Here is a 22,115-nt window from a genome sequence, read left to right on the forward strand (position 1 = left end):
ATGGAAACAACGGTTACAGATAACCAAATCTACCATCAAAGACATCTAGACTCCAGAAACTAACAGTTTACAAAACCAAGTCCTCAACTCCTGTATGTCATATTGCAACAGTTTACTTGTTAAGACAACTATCTGGAGCCTCCATTACACTTTATGATCTAAAGAATGTGAATGGTGGCTTGATTCACAGGCTAGCCTGTAATAAGGTTTCTACCCACCTTGTAACTGACCTGTATATACCAATTGTAATAACATGTGCTCTGTGTCCTGGAAGTGGGGGACCATGAAGATCAAGAGAAGAAAAAAAGAGTCTCCTCTTTTCCTCAGTTTAGCACTAATTCCTGAAAATATTTGCAATAGGCACAGTTTATTTTTTTACATCTTCCCACCTCCCTTTCTTAACTTCTGGCAACAGGTACCTTATTTAAGGACTGCCTGCCCTGTTCTCAGAAACTTTGGTATCTAGAATTACCTATTCTCTCTCCTCCCTCAATTAAAACACCTATTTTCTTAGTGCTGCTCATGTCAGGTAAGTTTTGAGAGGAAAGGAATCTGAAGGAACAAATTTCTACTTATTTGAAATAACTTTAGTTCCATAATCTTCAGAGATATATTTGTATATTTTTTAAAGTCTGCTTTTAAATATAAATGAATATTTGATTGATCAAACTCCAAGTGGTATAACTGAGAAACATCCAGAACTCCACTTGGAGAGGCCATGTATTAATCCATGTGTGAAGCTATTGCCCACTCCCCATACCTCAGATCACAGGCCATCTCTCCTTCTGCTCCTGCTTTTGTAAGATGCTTTCCTCTTCTACCAATGACCCAAGACTCCCTAACGGTCCTAATTTATTTCCCCCAGAGTATATTTGGTGGTCCTGAGAATTCTGGTAGGGGAAGGCAAATGGGTCAGGATGGTTTTAATATGAAAGTTGAGTTGGGGAAGTGCATATGTATAAGGCAAGGACTCATGCTTCGGCAATGCAGGCCTGCCGGCAATCATGCAGCTATTGCTTTTGCTTCTCTCACTCACCTGGAACATCACTTCCAGCTTCCTGCTGCACAGAGAGACGATGTCTGTACAACCAACACTTATATTAACTTCCTGAACTCATCAAAGATTGACTCAACATATCTTTGCCATTCTACTCAGTCAAAGCAAAAAGCGATTCCCATCCCCCAGGGGAAAAAAATGTGTCCTGTAGTGATTCTGATCTAAATTATCTCATCCATTGATTCTCGAAACTTGGTACAATGGTCTATAGCACTCCTAAAAAATTTTTTCAACCAGTTTAGGATAATTCTACTTCCACATCTATTGAATTTCTAGTCTAGAAAGACCTGAAATATTATGCAGCTAATAAAAGTTACAATGAAGCCTTTACAGTGTAAGAAATGATCCATGTTATTATAAGAATGGAAGTATTAAAAAACTACAGTACATGCTTGCAGTTAATTAAAATTATGTCTGCATGTGAACAAAGATTGGGAGGCAGGATGCAAAAGTAGCAATAGTTACTGTGCTAAGGTAGTTGAGTTTTGAGTGAGGGGACTTGGGCCTTTATTTTAATAATTGTTTTATATATTACATAAAATATATAAAATTTTGTTTATATTATATAAGATTATAACATGACAAATATATAATACTTGTAGTACGATGAGGCTAACTTTTAATCTATAATATCAAGAGAGTGATAAGTAGCACAGTAAATTAAACTCCCTCTCCCCCCAGCAATGAAATATTTCCTTTCTTAAATGGCTTCAGAATAGGAGAAGTTGCATTCTGACAGGTTAATAGCACTTTAACACCTCTCTTGTTTTTGAAGCACATCTCTCATTTCTACATACATCTTTTAAGGGTCTATTATACAGTTCTCTGAAGCACAATTTATCTGTGACTTAAAGTTCAGGTCATGAGCCACAAGTCTGTCATATCTGTCATCTTTAGCCCAAAATACTGAGAATGCTACCCTTTGATTTTGGCTCTGGGACGTGTTTTGAAGATTTTCAAAAGCATGCAGCTCAGTAGGTAGGTCTGATTTATAAAGAATCAGGCCTCCTTGTTTTAGACTTGTCGGACACTGCCGTCAGCTTTGTGTCTGCCAAGTCAGGATTTGTGCTTCCCTCTTAGCAAGCAGCCATGAAGGAAGCCCATGAAGAAATCAGATGACAGATTTGGTGATGGCTGAGGGCAGAATGAAACCTGCTGAGCAGAATATTGCATGGCAAGTGGGGCTGAGAAAGAAATCTGAGCTGCCAGGAGAGCAGGCCGTGGTGCTCCCTACCCAGACCCAGCGAGGCAGTGTCTTCGCTCATTCTTTAAAGTCCCATAACCAACCAGTCCTACGCCTCAGGCCCCCACTTCACCTATATAGACACGATTTCACAGGTCAGATGTTCTGAAATGACTTTTCCAACTATATTTGCCAAGTTATAAATAATCACCTATTTATAGCATTCATCAAGAAATATGTTATATACATGTTTTGGATTATCAGCAAGATGGAAAGTTCAGGATTTGTCTCAGCAGGGATGGGGCAGTAGGGTGACCTTCCTGTGTGAGCAGCACTGACACTAGGCTAGGCTGTGGGGTGAGTTCATCTTTAGTACTCTCCCAACTCCTCTCCTTTATTGCAACTCCATTCCTCCAACTTTTAGATTCAACAGAGGCCAATTGCCAGTTGGGTTTGCCAGGAGGCATACCCTGAGATGGAGTTCTGGTATAACATGTTTAATAAGGAATGCGCTTCTAACCAACACCTGTGGAAAGGAAGGACTTTTGCAGGACTGGGCAAAGGGAGAAGTGCAGCTGCGATGCAGACCCACTAACAGCCTTGGGTGATTTCACAGAGCTCTAGAACTAGAGTTTTCCCAAGTTGAGATGGGATGGCCAGGCCTTTATACTACTCATTAGTCACTGGATGTGGGTCACCCTAGAAGGATGTGGTTACCGTGGGTAGGTGACTCTCAGCAACTGAGACAATCCCTGAAGAGACTAATAGGTGAATGCTTGAGCATCGAGTCGCTCACTGAAGGGGGATCTGAGCAACAATGTGCCCACTTGCTGGAGCTTCCCCCTGTTATTTAATCTTCAGCACATTGTGAGGGTAGCATTACCACCCTTAATTTACAGATGAAGAAATAAAGACTAAGCAAGCTCACTTGGGCCCTCCAGCTGATTTTTGATATTCCGGTTTCAACCCCGGCAGAAGCACAGCCAGTTTTTAACAGCAGGAGTGTTGAGTCTACAGGGCCAGGCCCAAGAGGGGTGGAAGAAATCTGTGCTATTGGTTGGTAGAGGAGCAAACACATAGAAAGGTCATGTGTTTCATGACCTTCAACACCTTTTCTATATCTCCCCCCAGGCTGCCTGCTAATGTTTCAAATGTATATTTCACACTACTTGGTTTGTCAGCTGTTTCATGATAGTCTTCATAACCATGAGGCAACCTACTACTTTGAAAAGCATTGTGGAAAAGGCCAAGTTTTGGCCAGAGCTCAAGAAGAAGCCACCCCACCTGTTGCTCTCCTCAGCCCCAAGCTTTGCTTCTGACTCTAGTCTGTTCTACACATTCCTCCTGCGGGGCTTGTGCTCTATGCCTTGTCTAGCTCCCCTTCCTGCCAACAAAGGGTGTCTGCCCTGTGACTCATTCCCTCATATCTGTTTTCCACTAACCTGACATAGTCAATGTTGATTTATCTGCTTACTCTGCTTACTTCCCTTCTAAGTATTAGTCATTTTTAAATAGGGGTTTCTCAAAGATAGCAATTTGACCCTGAAATATTAACCCAAACCACGAGATTAAGTAGGTGAGGTGGGAGGATAAAAAATTGGGAGGCAAGCAGGATCTTGTGGCACCCCAGAGTTCTTTCACTCATAATTTTCTATTTAGACTGCCCAAAAAACCGCTAGCCTCAGTGTGGGAATATGTTATGTTGATGTCTAACATCTGAGGTATTTAATAACATTCATCCTGTGCCTGTTAATGTACGTAGGTCCAAAAATAAACCAAAATTAAATCCTGAGTTTTCTCCATAATGGCATGGAGACTTTCCAGGTAAGTTTCAGGATGTCTTTGTTATATAAAATAATCTGCTATTAGATTTCAAGCTTTGGGATTTCACCGGACCCTGAAGCTTTTCCTTTTGGCTCCGACTCACCTTGATTTCACGTCCCTCCTTCAGCTGATCCAGACAGTGAGTGCAGTGGACCAAGACGACCCACGCAATGGTCAGCACTTCTACTACAGGTTGGCTCCCGAGGCTGCTAATAACCCCAACTTCACCATAAGGGACAACCAAGGTAATCAGGTGGACAGTTGACTACCGATGCTTTTCTACAGCTTGGGCTGGATACTTCTGGGTATTAGACCACGCAGTGTCAAAGGTCACCTGCTCTTTAATAGCAGGGAAGACATTCATGCTAATTCATAGTGTCTTTTAAAGTTTTGTTTCAGAACATCAAAGATAAAGAATGTCCTCTGCTGATTCTGAAAGCTTCAGTCAGTCAGTTCACAAATGTTTGAGTGCTTGCTCTGCACCACACACTGCGCGAGGCACACAAGCGAAAGCCTTCCTTCATTCCCACAGATAGCAGCCATGTTTATACGTTCTGCAACCACGGGAAGAATCTGAGAAAGATGATAGAAACTGAACTAGATAAAGACACAAACCTGAGGGAACATTTCTAAGCAAGGATCAAAGGGAGAAATGGTGAAAAGCTCCCAGAACAAAAGAGAGAAAAAGGCTAAGTAACAGAACTAGCAAAGGGCAAATACAGCATCACAAAGAGTAGTCTGGCACTGAAACAACTTTATTACTTTAGAATAATTTAGCAAGACACAGCCAGGTGGGGTTCCTATTCCAGAAAGTGCTCCCCACCACAGCTTTGCTGGAAAGGAATTCTAGACCCCTCTTCTCCAATATGCATTCAATCAGCCAAGGGATTTATAGACTTAGCACACTCTTCATAGGACACAGATGGGAAAAGAAGGGACTTTTGTTCTCTAGCCAGATGACTTTCAAAGCAAGGTCAGAACAAGTGAAAAAATAATTTGGATCTGTCAAGTGAACCCCTTCTGTCGCTAACTCTGCCACAAACTAGCCATCTGACCTTGGGGAGGTCACTACTTCTCTGGCCTGCAGTGGCTTCATTTTCATTCCAATTCTAAAATATTATCACTTTATAACCATCCAAATAAAGGAAACAAAAAGTCATGATTAGGCATGCCTGGTCTTAGTCTCAAACATTAATTATTTGAGACTTAAAGTATTAAATCCACCTCCCACGATATTCTTCTGCTATTAAAAGTTGAGAATCTCAAACCTGTGTTCTTCTAAATGGAAAGCATTCTTCCAGGTCATCCCTTTAACCTTCCACATGTAATCATAAAATCACCATGATAATTCTGGAAGGAAGGGCAATATAAACTGTAACAACAGAAACACTATTAATTAAATATCCTGAGATTTTTATTGGGTCAAATTGTAAACTATTCATTTATCTACTTCATAGGGAAACCCTCCCTGCAAAAAGTGGTTTCAGCCCCCTCAGGATGGGTTTTAAAATGGAAAGAAACCCTGGGGGAAAAAATAACACATTAGACTCTTTCTTCAAATTTTTAGCTAACTGTCACTCTATTCCTTCACTCTGGTATTTGTCAAAATCAATACAGAAACAATATGCAGCAAAATGGTGCAAATTTCTTAAAGATGACTTTAGGCACCAATACAGGGAGCCAACACCTTAAAAAGGTGGGCCACTGGAACATGATGACTATAAAAAGAAATGACTCCTCTCTTGGAAGGTCTCCCAAAATGGAAGTCAGCATATCCTCAACAGAAGAATGAACTCTCAATCTCCTCATGACAATTTATCCCACAGGTATCCTTTACTGAGGCTCATTAAAAAACTGACCAATATCCGAAAAGGTGGATCTACTGTCAAGCCCCCCAATTCCCATGCCCAAAACATGATGTCCTTTTATGAACACAACAGGGCATTTTCTCAAGTAAAGCCTTTCTTACTTTTTATCCCCAAAGCATTATAAAAAGGATTGTGTGTATAGGTAGCACTTTACAGTTTCAAACGCATTTTCCCATACTTTGTTTTATTTGATATTTATAATAATCCTATAAAGTTTTAAGGAAGTTACTAAACCCTCTGATTCTCATTATCTCATTGGACAGATAAGGAAAGACGGCAAATGGCCCAAGTTCAGAGAGTGAATAAGCACTAAGATTGGGATTGGAAGTTGGGACCTGATTTAGCCACAAAAAAAAAAAAGTTTTGTGTCACCCTGGAAACAAATACTGTCTCCAAATGGGTTACTAAAACCCTAGCTATCATAGTCAACAAAAATTTCCCAAGTGACTACTACAGTAGCCCTCCCTTATCCTTGGGGAATATGTTCCAAGACCGCCCCCCAGTGGATGCCTAAAACCATGGATAGTATCAAACCCTATGTATACTATGTTTTTTCCTATACATACATCCTATGATAAAGTTTAATATATAAATTAGGCACAGTAAGAGACTAATAACAATAACTAATAATAAAATAGAACAATTGTAACAATATACTGTAATAAAAGTTATGTGAATGTGGTCTCTCTCAAAGTTATCTTATTGTCCTGTACTCACCTTCTTCTTGTGATGATGTGAGATGATACAATGCCTATGTGATGAGATGAAGTGAGGTGAATGACATAGGCTTTGTGACATAGCGTTATTTCAGGACCACAGTCAACTGCGGGTAACTGAAACCGTGGAAAGTGAAACCACAGATAAAGGGGGACTATTGTATATGCCAGGCCCCTTCCAAGACGGCAATGCAATGCTCTGATTTTTTTATTTAATCTTAAATAATTCAGAAATCAAGAACCTTATGATGTATAGTAGGCAGGATGTAACACTTTTATGAAATTTGGCTCTGGTCAGGCTTTCTATGTATCCTGAACTAGCCTGGATTAAACCAAAAAATAAAAATAAAATATAATTGCTTAGAAAATAAATTCGTTTCTGAAAAAACAAATTAAAACTATGAAGCAGAATTAGTACTTAGCCATTAAATCTGGAAAACAGAAAAGCAGATGGGTTGTATGGTAAGTAAAAATATGAATATAATCCTCAGGTTGGCTTTCTCCACTGAGAAGGAAGTAAGAAGAAAGGGGCTTGTTACCAGAGCAGGAAGAGATTTCAATTAGCTGAAAATTTTCAACAATTAAGGTCACTACACTAAATAAGCAGTTACATAACACAATGGAAGGTGTGCATATTTGGAGTCAGAGAGACCAGAGTTCAAATCCCAGCTCTGCTACTAAATTAGTGACTTTAAACAAATTATATAATCTCTCTGGGCCTTAAATTTCTCACTGAAAAGTGTAAGATTTTCACTATCTCACCAAACTGCTGTGAAGATGAAATGAGATACTGCATGCAAAGTGTAAGTATCTGGCACATAAGCATGCAATAAACAATAGCTGCTACCATGAGAAAGCACGGGGAGGGAGAAGAGGTGGAAAAGGTAATTAAGGAATAATGTGTTAGTCAGAATAGGCTAGGTTATGCTGTGGAAACCATCACCAAAACTCAGTGGCTTAATGCAACTAAAATTAATTTCCTACTCACATAAAGCCAATCGTGGGTCTGAGTGACTGAGGACAGCTGTCCATGTGTAGCTCAGTGTCCCAGGCCGCTGGGATCTCCATCTCAAATGTTCTTTCACAATACCACACCAAGGCAAGTGAGCATGGAGAATCACACACCAGCTCTTACATGCTTCTGCCTGGAAGTGACACAAATCATTTCTGCTCATTTTTCATCATATCAAGCAAATCACATAGACATGTCCAAATTCAAGAGGGTAGAAAAGTATAATCCTTTACTATGTCCAAGAACGGGAGAACCAGAAAAACTGATATTGATATTAATGTTTACTTTAGTTAGGCTCTCAGAAATTTTTGTTAAGTTCTAGACTCTTCTCTATGAAATGTGAAACACATCTGGAGGACCTTCCATATTGATATTAGCTTTGAGAGTCATTGCTTGTATGTACTACTACATGTCTCAAACATTCCTCTGCTGCAAATGATGAGCTTTGCAAACAAATATATCTGATTTATAATTCACACCCACTCGGGGAAGCTTGAGAATATAGATTTAAAAAAGAAAAGGTCCCAAAACATGACATTAGGCAAATATAAATACACACACACACACACATCAGCTGTGTAGAAACACATCAAATAACTTTGCTAATCTCCTTTAAATATGAAGGGGAAAAAACCAGTAGTGCTGATCAGGAATGAATTTTCACCAAGTTTCTATTAACTGCTTAAACTTAGACCACCAAATAGGGAGAAATAACAGGGTGTGTCATATGATTAGGGGATTTCAAATAAGCTTCTGCTAAATGAGCAGATTCTTCAGAAAGCACAGTAGGAGTTGGTGACTGCATTTCAAACGCATAAAAGAAAACAGCAAAAGACATGAATTCCAGCCAAAGTGGCAAAAATAAGCAATCTGCTACACCACGTGGGCTCCGCAGCGTTCTTTTCCTGGAGGCACAAAGCAGCGCCGGGGCCTTGGAAAGCTGCTGAGCGGGAACAAACAGGGACCACAAGTTGCCACTGATTGTTCATTTCTGTCAAGCTTTCCCAGGGACATTTCAGTTAGATCTGAAGTCTGACAGTTCGCCGTGGGCACTTCATGTCACAAAGGGGATGACAGACTCTGAAAAAGGGTTTCTCTCCTAGGCCTCAGGGTTTTGCCTAGAAGCAAGCAAAACTCTTAGTTTCTGAATCCAAATGCTGATCCAGACAAACCTGATATGGCTGTAGCTGAACGCCTCCAGGGAATGTTCCACTGGTCTTCTCTCTCCTTCCCACACTCCCTTCCTGCCCCCTTGCTTTCCTCAACCCAAGAAATTACCTCACTTGTTGGTTCTTCCATTTTCTTCTTCCTTCTCATTCTTCCTCCTCTCTTTTCAATCCTGGAACCCATCTTCTTCAGATAACACTGCCCGGATTCTAACCAGGAGGTCCGGCTTCCGGCAGCAGGAGCAGAGTGTCTTTTACCTGCCTGTCCTAATATCAGACAACGGGCAGCCAGTGCTGAGCAGCACGGGCACGCTGACTATCCAGGTGTGCAGCTGTGATGATGATGGCCACGTCCTGTCCTGCAGCCCCGAGGCCTACATGCTCCCAGTCAGTTTGAGCCGGGGCGCCCTCATCGCCATTCTGGCCTGCATCTTTGTCCTCTTAGGTGAGTAAGTGGCTCCTTTCCATTCTATGGGGTCCTGTAAGTCCTTCCTTAGATATCATTCAGTTTTCATCCTAACAGCTATTCAGAATTGGTTTTCCATACCACGCTGACTGAAAAGGTGGTAACGCTGGGAAAAAGTAAAAAATTGAAGATAGTCCCTTCCTTCAAGGCCTCTTTGGCCAGATCAAAGCACATATATTTATTAAGCACCTACTCTGGGCCAGGGCCATTCTAGGTGCTGGGGTTAATAAGACAGACATGTCCCAACCTTCAGAGAGCTTACTTCAGAACAAAGCAAGTTCATTTTGACATCGCTGAACCAAAATGACAATTTTGGACAGAATATAATGATCACCTCTCCTAACCTCTTCATTTTGGATAAGCAGTAGCTAAATCACAAAGAGGTAGTGCTGGCCCAAGGCCAAATGTCAGAGGCAGAGCCTGGCTGAAATGCGGGCAGGCCCTACGTTGTTCATTCCTATATCTGAGCCGTACAGCCCTTCTCCTAACTGTTCACCCCCAGATTCTAGAAGTGGTAGGTGTTATAGAGAAGGGAAGAGGGACAGGGTATCCCAGGAGGACAGGTGACGACGGCAGGTGCCATTTTAAATGGGGTGGTCAGGGAAGGCCTCACTGATGAGGAGACCTTTGAGCAGAGATCTGAAAGGAGTGGCAGAGTGAACCACATGGATATCTGAGAGACTAAGCTGTTTGGGAGCGTCAGCACCCCTCACAGGCACTGTGGCCATCTGACAAGGAGCAGTGACTAAACAGGGCCAGTTTGCCTCTGCTGGTGAAATAAAGAAGTGATGACAGGCTAGTGGGAGAGCACTGTTGGGGTAGGGGATTCTTCCTTCCTCTTCTCAGGTCATACTGCAAGGCAGCCACCCAGTAACCTTGTACATAAGGCCATTCATGCGACTGTTTCCTAACTCCACACTCAAAAACAAACAACACAACACCTAAACCAACTCTTGAAACAAAGAAAAATTTGTACATTTATCCCAACTCTTCTGAATGAATTCACAGCATACATATTTTGCTTAGAGAAAAGCAGACTTAGTAGATAGTAATGTTCAATATGAAAGAATTTCCAGTGTTGTATGAGGGAAAAGAGTAAAGCACTGGGGATTTAAATTAGAACAGACATGCAAATATCCAGCTACCCCCTGATCCCAGGTTTACCTCTACACCACAAGACCGAATCAGACCAAAGAAACAGGTCCTGACTGTACAATGTCAGCACTTGGTTGAATTTTTAGGTAGGTCTGTGGAATATGCTTCTCAAAAACATTTTAAAATACAATACGTGGTCTGTTTTAGTTTAGTGCTACATGAAGGAAGTAGTAGTATAAATAAATAACCTTTCTAAGTCCTTGGATCAGAGAGAATTGTTATCGTTTCTGGGCCCTGTTTGTACTGACAAATAAAACCTTTTTGCAATTCGCAGAGTGTCCATAAGGTGGCACTGGGAGTCCTTGCCTACGCAATAGGATAACCTGCACAGCACCTTTGAAGAAACTTGCTCCTAGGAGAAATTTCCAGACTGGCTGTCCTTACTTCTATCTTTGGAAAATGTCTAAGTTATAAGTTCACCCTGGCCCACCAAGAGAAGGAGCCATCATTACAGAAAGACTGATTTAAAGAGACTGGCATGGAGAGGCTCTCAAATTAGAAGTAGTGTGCAAGAGACAATTTACTTTGTGCCTCCCAAACCCATTATGTCTTGTCTTTTGAATTGTACAGAATAAATACACAGTTTTCAGGAGCTAAACTGAGCAGAGCTGTCATAAAGTCCTCATAGTTTTAGGCCCTCTTATTTCTAAGACTGCACATCTCACATTAAATATAATTCATAAAACAGTGTAAGACTGAATTGCAGTTGATTTGTCAACAAAATACTACATTTTGTGGACAATTAAACAAACATATTTATTTTGACTTTGCGGGATTTTTTTTTTAATGCCTCGAATATGTATCTAGTTCCTAGAAAATCTCAGAGGCCCTATGCACTACGCCTATAGTACCTAAAGAATAACCATCCCTAGAACTGATTCTCTTCTGTCAGACAAGCCTATCAGCTGAATAGGACCATTTTTCCCAAAATTTGATTTTCAGGGCATTAAGCAACACTCTTCTTTAAATCAGATTGCCTAAAAATAAGACATGTAACAGTCTTTATTTTTCAAGAGATGGACCAGTTCTACAAACTGCCTAGTTCTCCATCACCATCAGAATTCTTTCCAGTGTATACTCAAAGACTTCTCTAATTTTGTTTCCTAGCATTTTCTAAAATACCACCCCCACCACTCCAGTGTCACCTGTGTGAAGGTTTTCCCAGTCCCCCAAGAAGAATTAACTGACCCTGCCTCTGTATTCTCTTTGCCACACTTATAACCCTACAATAGCCCTTATGACTGCCTGTCTCGTATTAATCATCAGTATCTATAATCTCCTTAGATTATAGGATTATAAAAGCAGAAACCATGTCATGTTCAGTGTTGTTTCTCCATTGCTTAGCATAGCGCCTCAAAAATATTTGGGTTTAGTAACTGTTTACTGAATCCAACAAACACGGCATGTTCACGTAGAATCTCATTTCTCCAACCTGCATCCATCCGAATCACAGTCCAGCCTCCAATGCCCAGTTCAAGCCCCCACTTTCTTAGAGCTGTATTAATCCATTTTTCTGAAATCCCACAGTCCTACAGTCCATGAGTCATATTTCTGCACACAGGGAAAATACATGGGAGAATAAAATTGTTTCATGTGTGTGCATTTTGTCACTCAAGCTATTTGGGCAAATATTAGGTATTAACATCACTATGCAATTTATAAAAAGCACATTGTACATTCAAGTTTTAAAAGTCATTATTCTGAGTTTTTTAAGTCAGTCTGAGTGTGTGAGATCAGCCCTGTGCTAACATCTGCCAATTCTCCTCTTTTTTTGCTGAGGAAGACTGGCTCTGGGCTAACGTCGGTGCCCATCTTCCTCCACTTTATATGGGATGCTGCCACAGCATGGCTTGCCAAGCAGTGCATAGGTGTGTGGCCGGGGCGGCGAACCCCAGGCCACTGCAGCAGAGCACGCGCACTTAACCGCTGAGCCACTAGGCCGGCTCCTGTCAGTCTGGAATCTTACTGGGCATATGACTGTACTCCATTTGTTCCCCCCTTGGATAAACTGGGGTCTATTTTTGCAGTGTTGTCAAGCTGTCACTATTCACCAGCTGTAACAAAGCACATCAGAAAAAAAAATCAATAGCAGTCTACAGCTAAAACATCAACACACTTCCTGGAAAACGTTTTCAGCCACAGAGATAAACAGTTCAATGGGATTATCTCTATCTCTCCTTTAAACCCCAGCAAACACATCCTGGAAAAAAAAATACACTTGTTGGGATAAAATTTTATCCAGACCTCCAAGAGCACATCTCACAGTGTGGTGCTTCTTTGATAACACAATGCATTATATAAAATGTCACTGCTCATTCTCTGCCTTCCATGAACATCTTTGGATCCAGAAAGTCACAACCACCTCTCTAATGGATGGCTTTTCTGAGGAATTTGAGTTTACTGGACAACAGCAGTCATTTATGCTCTCTTAATTTTTGGAAGAGGTATAAAAAGACAAAGACTTTGCCTCATACTTAGCCTATGTGTCTATATGCATATACACTAATATATGATTATATTTACAGGGTAGAATCTTATTAAGATGATAATATAAGAAAGCAGGATTCCACCTCCATAACAAGGTTTTCACATTATAAGAAGAATGTACGGTCGTCCTTACAGGGGCAGAAGACATGATCTGATCCTCAGCATATACTTCATGGCAGGCCATAATGCTTTGTGCTTTGTTAACGGTATTGTCTATTGGGTGGCTGGGAGTACACACACACACAATTTCAAAGCGGCAAGCTGATACAGGAGGCTTTATATGCAACTTCTAATTGAACCACTGGAAAAACATTTATAGGGCTTCATTTGCCTATGAACTCCCAAGCTGGCATGGTCCAATGAGTGAGGACAAGGTAGATCCTATGGTTTAAAAGACCCAGATGCCGACTTTGGGCTCACCACTCAGAAAACTCTTCCCCTCCCTGTGGTTGGTCGAGACTATTTCCAGTCACGGCCCACACAGCGCGATCCCTTCGGTAAACGTCCTGTCCCCTCTGTTTCCCGCAGTGCTGGTGCTGCTCATCCTGTCCATGAGGAGGCACCGGAAACAGCCCTACATCATCGACGACGAGGAGAACATCCACGAGAACATCGTCCGCTACGACGACGAGGGCGGCGGCGAGGAGGACACCGAGGCCTTCGACATCGCGGCCATGTGGAACCCCCGGGAGGCGCAGGCGGGCGGCGCCCCCAAGTCGCGGCAGGACATGCTGCCCGAGATCGAGAGCCTCTCCCGCTATGTGCCTCAGACGTGCGCCGTGAACAGCAGCGTCCACAACTACGTGCTGGCCAAGCTCTACGAGGCCGACATGGACCTGTGGGCCCCGCCCTTCGACTCCCTCCAGACGTACATGTTCGAGGGGGACGGCTCGGTGGCGGGGTCGCTGAGCTCCCTGCAGTCGGCCACCTCAGACTCGGAGCAGAGCTTCGACTTCCTGACGGACTGGGGGCCCCGCTTCCGGAAGCTGGCGGAGCTCTACGGGGCATCGGAGGGGCCCGTGCCCCTGTGGTGACGGAAGCCGGGAGGCAGGCGCGTGTCCAAACCTAGACGTTCTCAGCGGCTGCTTCGCGGCCCAGGCGCAGTCAACCGCGCGAGCGGTGCTGTGCTGGAGAGTGAGAATGGGGGTGAGCGGGCGAACAGAGCTCTCTCTGGATCAGCTTTACTTGGTTAGATTAAGTTAAGTAATCGAAAGGAAACACAGGAAGAGGGGCAAGAATCTCCAATGACCTTTTTTTCTTTTCTTTTTAATTTTTGTGACACTTCAAAGGCTTGGAGTCCAAGGTTAAGTATGGCAAGCTTGGCTATTCTTTGCCATTCACCAAGGCCTTTGTCACTTTTCCACCACAAAGAGGCTCTGATCTTAAGTAGAGGTGGCAATTGAAAGCAGACAGGAAGTTCTACTCTCATATCTTTTTTTTAAATCTTATTTTATTCTCCATTTAAGAGTTTTGCTGGCTCATCAAACGGCACAAACCAACCCACAGAAAAGAACACTGAAAAACTAGTCCTCAGTGAAATTAACCTACTTGTTCTAGGATGGATGGAATTTCTTTTAACCCTTTTGAGACAAGGTTAAGGCAAATCAGCCTTGCATGGGGGGTGGGTGGGGGGGTGGGAGAAGGAAGAGACATTGACTTTGCGCTCGAGTTTAATGGCTGAACCAAGAGTTGTTGGCGTTACGATGAATCCAGGTCCATCAAAGTTAGAGTGCTCTTGTTCTCTCAGCTCTTTTACTGTGCCCCTGGAAAATTGTTCAGAACGAAACCAGAAAATTTGCCTCTTTTGCACTGTAGATGTCTCTTCCATGTGCCAAATGTGAAGATTAGATGCTACAAATGAAAGCCAAATAAAAAGAAGTATCTGATAAAAGCATGGGTTAGAGGGCTTTCCTAATCTGTGTGAGGTCAATCCAAGGGATGTTTACATACTGTAGATAACCTACTTGAACAAAAATCAGTATTATAGAGAATAAATGGATGTAAGAAAATTACATGTATAAGTTTTGTATATTTGTTAATAATTTTGGTAATAAATATGATGTACTGCATCTCAGTACCTTAGCACTTCTTTTAATAAAAGTTGAATAGAAGGGAAAGTCTATTGGAAATTTGTTTAATTGCTCAGCAGATAAAAGATGGTGATCCTGACCTAGCCTCAGGTTCTTGGGGCTGGGGATGATTCCTAAGGCAAAGGCAGCTGCAAAGAAGTATGAGGCTGTGCATCCTGTTTCAGTCACTGAACAGATGAACGTTATGGTTCAAACTTAAACTTTTCATGAACACTTTTCATTCCCCCATCTCTGAGAAGAGGAATGGATGGTTTGATAACATCAATGATACAATGGTGAATTTCGCCCTTATTTTTCATTTTGTGAGAGGGCACCAAGGAGGCAGGCCACTGTGCTACCTTCATCTCTGTGCTATTGACAGTCTAATATGTACAAATATATACCAAATATGTACACATCATCAACACTGGATGAGCTCATAGAAAGCTGGGACCACATTTTATTCATCTTTCTTTTCCCCATAGTAGCTAACATAGTTCTTTGCATACAGTAGGTGCTTAATAAGTGTGTAATGGGTACATGATGGAAGGGATCTCTTTTTTTGACATCCTATTACTAAAAGATATTTTACACAATTGTCCTCACAATTGAGGACAAATTGTGAACAAAATAGTTTTCTGAGTGTCTTGGTTATAGGTTCTCAAATTTTAATGTGTTTCAGAATCACCTGGAACACTTATTAAACTATAGCTTTTGGGGCCTTACTCCCAGAGTTTCTAATTCAGTCTGTCTGGAGCAACTGGCATTTCTAACAAGTTCCCAGGTAATGCTGATGCTGCTGGCCCAGAGACCACACTTTGAGAACCTCTGGTATATAGTCACTCTCTCTCAAACATACAAAGATTAGATTATCAGCCCTCTTGCACTGGAGCCCACCCCATCTGCCACTGGCAGAAATGTGTGAGAACGCTGATGAGGATCTTGGAGCTAGCAGAATGTGCTTCGTGCTTTATTACGTGGTACACTAACAGCCAGGCAAATTCTCATCTTCAACTTTCGGCATACTAACCCTTTCCACCCATGAATGGCGGCTCTCACACATTCTCTCTGGGGGTAATGTGTGAAGATTTCTTAGCAAAGAAAAAGAAAAAGCATGAACTTGAGTCCAAACTAGGCTCTACGACACACCAGTTATTTGAATGTGGGCAAATTAACCCCTATAACATTCTTCCTTTCACCAGCCCTGAGGATAATTTTGTGACTATGTCACTTTGTGTTGCATGTGTTAAAAACTGGGAACAGCTGTTATCCTAACCACAGGGGGTTATCATGCCCCATATCCTGCTTGTGGTCCCCATGATACTGGGCATGAAGTGATTAAACAGAATCTCCTCGAGCTTCTGGTCCCCGGGAGGATGTTTAATGGTGTGATACAGGAAGTGTGAGAGAAGCACAGAATAGGAGATCCATTTCAGCTCACATTCTATGCCGAAAGAGACTCTTCCCTCCAAATGAGTTTCAAAATTCACTTTCCACTGCCACAGTTTACCACAAATTGTAGTTCCTCTGAAAAAATAAAAACATCACCACCAGACAGAATGCAGAGAGTGTGATCAGGTTAGGCAAGAGAGCTGTAAAATTGTTCAGCCATTTCTTTGTTAACAGGTAAAGCAGCTAGCCTATAATGTACATGTTGGAGGAAACAGGAGCATCTGTGGAAATCAATTGATAAGACTCTGTCTGAAACTGTATTCTGAACAAGAATACAAGCAAAGATAGAAATTAGCAATGAATGTTCTGAATCAAAAAGGCAGAATATCCCAACATGGCAGATAGCAAAGATAAAGATGAAGTGGTTCACACAAGAAAGAATCTATAAATCTGAAAACAAAATTCAGACAAGCCAAAATTAATGCAGGCACATTGATTAAGTGTTGTTACTAGTTTACTAGTGATCCAGAACTAGACTTTGATGTCAGAATTATCCTTTATAGTGCTGGGACCACATGAACATAGGAGACAATTTACAAGTAATTCTTATTGCAGATTGATTCATTCTCCAAATCCATTTGTCATCTTCATAATAGAGCTAAAGAACTTTCAAGATATTTTTATGTATAAATACCTGGATTTGGGAGGCTTCTCCTTGATTCCAAGAGTCAAGGTTTTGATATAGGGAGTGGACAGAATTAGATCAAGGAATCCTCTTTTCAAAATGATCTGGTAATGAGACATATCTGTCTCTTGTGATTCATGTTGTGCAAAAACCATGAGTACTAATTTATAGTATGTGTAATTAACTACAGCATTAACCCAAAACACGATTTTTCTTAAATCTTCTTCCTGGGACAGGAAGCCAGCAAATCCTATCCCATGTGTTTGGCCACGCTCTTGATTTTGTAAGACGTCAGACGGCTGATAATGAGGGAGTTTCTTCCACTCTGATACGTTAGCTACTGTGGCCACCTTCCTGGTACCCATGACAACAAGGACTACTTCCCATCCCAGAAAGCCTTAGATCTCTTCTCTGAGAGTCTCCACTCTCCAAAACTAGTAAAACTGCCTAGGAATATTTTCTAACTTGTCAGGAGGGCTGGATCCTAGCTTTTCTTTTATTACTTCCCTTACTGCCCCTTCCTCTGTATCAACTGTTTTGTTACCATTGCTGCATAAAAAGACACTCTAAACTTAGTGGTGTAAAATAACAACCATTTTATTGGGCTCACAGATTCTGTGGGTTGGGAATTCAGAAAGGATACATCAATGACACCTCCTCTCTGCTCCACAATGTCAGGACCTTAGCTAGGGTGACTCAAAGGCTGGGAGGAGACTCATCCAAAGGCTTGCTCCCCCAAATGTCAGGTGGTTGATGCTGGATCTCAAGAAAGACCTCAGATGGAGCTGTCAATAAGACCTCCTCATGGCTGCTTGGGCTTCATCATATCATAGGGGCTGGGATCCAAGAGTGAACATCACAAGAAAACCAGGCAGAAGCTGAATCACCTTTTATGACTTCAGAAGTCACACAGCATTACTTCCACAATGTTCACAAGCATCCCCATATTGAAAATGAGGGAAGAAAGACTCCATCTCTCATTGGGAAGAGTGTCAGAGCTACATTGTAAGAAGAAATAATGTGCCCATGGTTGGAAAGAACAATCAACCACATCATCTTTCCCTTTTTTCTACCCTGGTTCCTCCCTCCATTCCAGGAATCCCTTTGGATTCCATTCACCATTTCCTTTCTCCCTTCCACTGTTCCTCCTCTCTACAGAGTACATTCTTTTTCTGTAGGTATATTATTCTTTTCTGAAATTCAGTTTTATCTCTAGCATACAATACTGGCAAAAGTAAATGAATATTTTGTGAAAACACCCAGCAAAATATCTGACATATAAACAGACATACGATATATTTTTATTGAGGTAGAATTAATATATAATAAACTATAAATATTTAAAGTATACAATTTAATAAGTTTTGACATATATATACACCCATGAAGCCATCACCACAATCAAGATAGTAAATATACTCATCACCCCCAAAAGTTTTCCTGTGGTCCTTTGTAATACCTCTCTCCCACCCCTTCATACCCTCTCTCCACCTCCAATCAAGCACTGATTTGCTTTCTTTTTTTTTTTTTTAATTTTTATTTATTTATTTTTTTCCCCCAAAGCCCCAGTAGATAGTTGTATGTCATAGTTGCATAGCCTTCTAGTTGCTGTACGTGGGATGCGGCCTCAGCACAGCCAGAGAAGTGGTGCATCAGCGCGCGCCCGGGATCCAAACCCGGGCCACCAGCAGCAAAGTGCGCACACTGAACCACTAAGCCAGGCGGCCGGCCCTGATGTGCTTTCTATCACTACAGATTAGTTTGCATTTTCTAGAGTTTTATATAAATGGAATCATACAGTGTATACTTTTTGGGGGGAGGGGTAAGGGGAGGGCTGTGGCTTCTTTCACTCAGCGTTAATATTTTGAGATTTACCCATGTCACTATGTGTATCAGTAGTTCATTGCTTTTTGTTGCTGACTAGTATTCCATTATATAGATATACCACAATTTGTTTATTCATTCACATATTAGTCTGCTCATGCTGCCATAACAAAATACCATAGACTGGGTGGCTTAAACAACAGAAATTTATTTTTTTTTAGTTCTAGAGGTTGGAAGTCCAAGATCAGGGTGCCAGCATGGTCAGGTTCTGGTGAGGATTCTCTTCCTGGTTTGCAGATGGCTGCCTTCTTGTTATGTCCTCAAATGATGGAGAAAACAAGTGAGCTCTCTGATGTCTCTTCTTGTAAGGACACTAATCCTACCAGATTAGGGCCCCACCCTTATGACCTCATTTAAACTTATTTACTTCCTTACTCTAAATACAGTCACATTAGGAGCTAGGGCTTCAACACACAAATTTGGGGGGCCCACGATTCACTCCATAGCAATTCATATGCTGAAGGACATTTGGGTTGTTTGCAGCTTTTGGCTATTACGAATTGAGCCGCTATGAACACTTGTGCATGAATCTTTGTATGGACATATATTTTCTTTTCTCTTGGGTAAATACTTAGGAGTGGAATGGCTGGAATCATGGTAGGTATATGTTTTTGGTTTGTTGGGGTTTTTTTTAAACTGCCAAACTGTTTTCCAAAGTCTTTTTATCATTTTACATTCCTACCAGCAATGTGTGAGAGTTCCATTTCCTCTACATTCTCACGAACATGGTATGGTCGGTTTTTTTCATTTTAGACATTACAATAGGAGTGTTGTAGTATCTCACTGTGGTTTTAGTTCGTAATACCCTAATGACTAATAACGTTGAGTATCTTTTCATGTGCTTATTTACCATCCATATATTTTTTCTTTGGTGGAGTATCCAGATGTATTTGCCATTTTCAATTGAGTTATTTATTTTCTTCTTGTCGAGTATTGAGATTTCTTTTTATTTTCTGGATATAAGTCCTTTATCGGGTATATGCTTTGCAAAGATTTTCTCCAGTCTGTGGCTTGTCTTTTCACTCTCCTAACAATGTCTTTTGAAGGGCAGGAGTTTTTGATTTTAATGAAATCCAATTCATCAATTTGTTCTCTTGTAGATTGTGCTTTTGGCGTCATTTCTAAGAAATCTTTGCCTACCCAAGGTCACAAAGATTTTCTTCCACGTCTTCTTCTAGAACTTTTATGGTTTTAGGTTTTACATTTAGGTCTATAATCCATTTTGAATTTATTTATGTAGACTGTTAGGTATGAATTGAGGCTCTTTTTTCTTTTCTTTTCTTTTTCTCTTTTTGGTATATGGATATCCAATTGTTCTAGCACCATTTATTGAAAACGGCTATCCTTTTTTTAATGTATTGCCTTTGAGCCTTGTTGTGTGTTGAATTCTGTCTGCCAAAAAGATATGTTCAAGTCCTAACACCCAGTACCTGTGAATGTGACCTTATTTGGAAATAGGGTCTTTGTTTACAGATGTACTTAAGTTGAGATGAAGTCATACTGGATTAGGGTGGTCCCTAATCCAAGGACTGGTGTCGTTATAAGAAGAGAGAAATTTGGACACAGACACAGAGACACAGAGAGGAGAAGGCCATGTGACGACTGAGGCAGAGAATGGAGTGATGCATCTACAAGCCAAGGAGCATCGAGGATTGCTGGCAACCACCAAAAGCAGGAGAGAGGCAGGGATGAATTCTCCCTCAGCGCCTCCAGAAGGAGCCAACCTTGCCCACACCTTGATTTCAGACTTCCAGCCTCCAGAACCGTGAAAGAATAAATTTCTGTTGTTTTAAACCACCCAGTTTGTGGTAATTTGTTATGGCTGCCCTAGGAAACCAATACAAGCCTTAAAAAGTACATTTTTTAAGATCTATTTTAACACAAAAAATAAGTAAGTATGAATCCTTTATGTGCCCCTGTCACTTTGGCCGGATCTACAACATATATACACACCAGTTTATTTATCAATTAATTGACTAATTAGTGTGTTCATTTTGTGGGATTTCTTTTATTTTGACTCAGGCATTGCATATGTTTCGAGTGTATGGAGAGGGACTCTGAAGATGCCCCACTGTCCGGCAGGTCGCAGGCAGCAGCCGTCCCCTCCAGCTGACTTGGCAGCATGTGAGCAGCTCTCGTGGTTCCAGGTAGGGGGCAGAGAAGAATGAATCACCAGATGGCTGAGAAGAGAAGCTTCCATTCATGTGACCCCACTGTTGTGAGCGATGCAGAGAGGTTGCAGAGAATGGAGAGAGGCATGTTCTTGCTGGAAACAGCACTAAGTGCCCATTGGCCCTCAGGCACCCCAGCAAAAGGATAGCGTTCTGAGAGGCGCCCCGCACTCTGCTGCAATACGGAGCATATGTACCATGCCAGTGAGTTCCCCCTTGGCATGACTCTGTAGGTGAAGAGCTGCACTGCAAAGTGAAAAAATTAACCTTCAAAGACCAGGCTGCATGGTTTCCTTCTGTCTCTCACACTTGACATTCCCCGGCTGCCCCGGGAACTTGATGCAATCCTGTGTGTCTCCCTGCCAGGCCCATATGCAGTGAAATTCACTCACCCTAATTGCTATTCTCACTAGCCTACTGAGGTGCACTGCTGTCTGGTATGGTGTTTACCTCCAGGATTAGCCTCATCAACCTCAAATTTTTACATCTGCCAGTGACTTCTTGGGACTTTGACTGTTGGACTACATGATGGTCGGTGCAAGGTGAGATTCTCAAAGGGAGGCCATTACCTGGGGATGAATGTTAATTACACCCAAGAGGGGACATAGGTCCTCATCAGCATGCTCCAGGCTGACATCACTACTGCTGAGCTGCAAAGTTTAGGAAAAGAAAGGGAAAAGGAAACTGCCAACTGCCAATTGAGCACCCATTATGTGCAGGCACTGTGCCAAGTACTTTCACACAAATTATTTAACACACATTGAAATATAAGCAAAGCACAGACCTAAAAGCAGAACAGGACACAGAGCTGTGTATGAAACACTCACCTCAGATGTTCATGCCATTGGCTCCTGTGGAAATTATAACATATAATGAGGTCTGCATGCATTCTTAACCATTGATTGTTGATATCCCTTCTATACCTTAAGCCCTGGAGGATTGAAGCCTGGTCTTCACAGTGGGCAGTGAAGGCAGGTGGG

The 22,115-nt window shown here is 41.7% G+C and overlaps 1 protein-coding gene across 3 annotated transcripts in view; it reads left to right on the forward strand.

The window, feature by feature from the left end:
• Positions 1-14,543, forward strand: part of CDH20 (cadherin 20) — a 196,996-nt gene extending 182,453 nt beyond the window's left edge. For 2 of the 3 annotated variants that reach the window (XM_087439299.1, XM_087439298.1), the window contains exons 10-12: positions 4,192-4,309; positions 9,020-9,271; positions 13,463-14,543. In XM_087439299.1, coding sequence (XP_087295425.1) covers positions 4,192-4,309; positions 9,020-9,271; positions 13,463-13,968 — 876 coding nt within the window. In that variant the 3' untranslated portion in view covers positions 13,969-14,543. The remainder of the gene's footprint in view (positions 1-4,191; positions 4,310-9,019; positions 9,272-13,462) is intronic. The other variant, XM_087439300.1, reaches the window with a different exon arrangement.
• Positions 14,544-22,115: the final 7,572 nt, after the last annotated feature.

This window comes from Ceratotherium simum, chromosome 14, assembly GCF_057802395.1.
Source record: "Ceratotherium simum simum isolate JZ-2026a chromosome 14, ASM5780239v1, whole genome shotgun sequence".
Classification (NCBI taxonomy): Eukaryota; Metazoa; Chordata; class Mammalia; order Perissodactyla; family Rhinocerotidae; genus Ceratotherium; species Ceratotherium simum.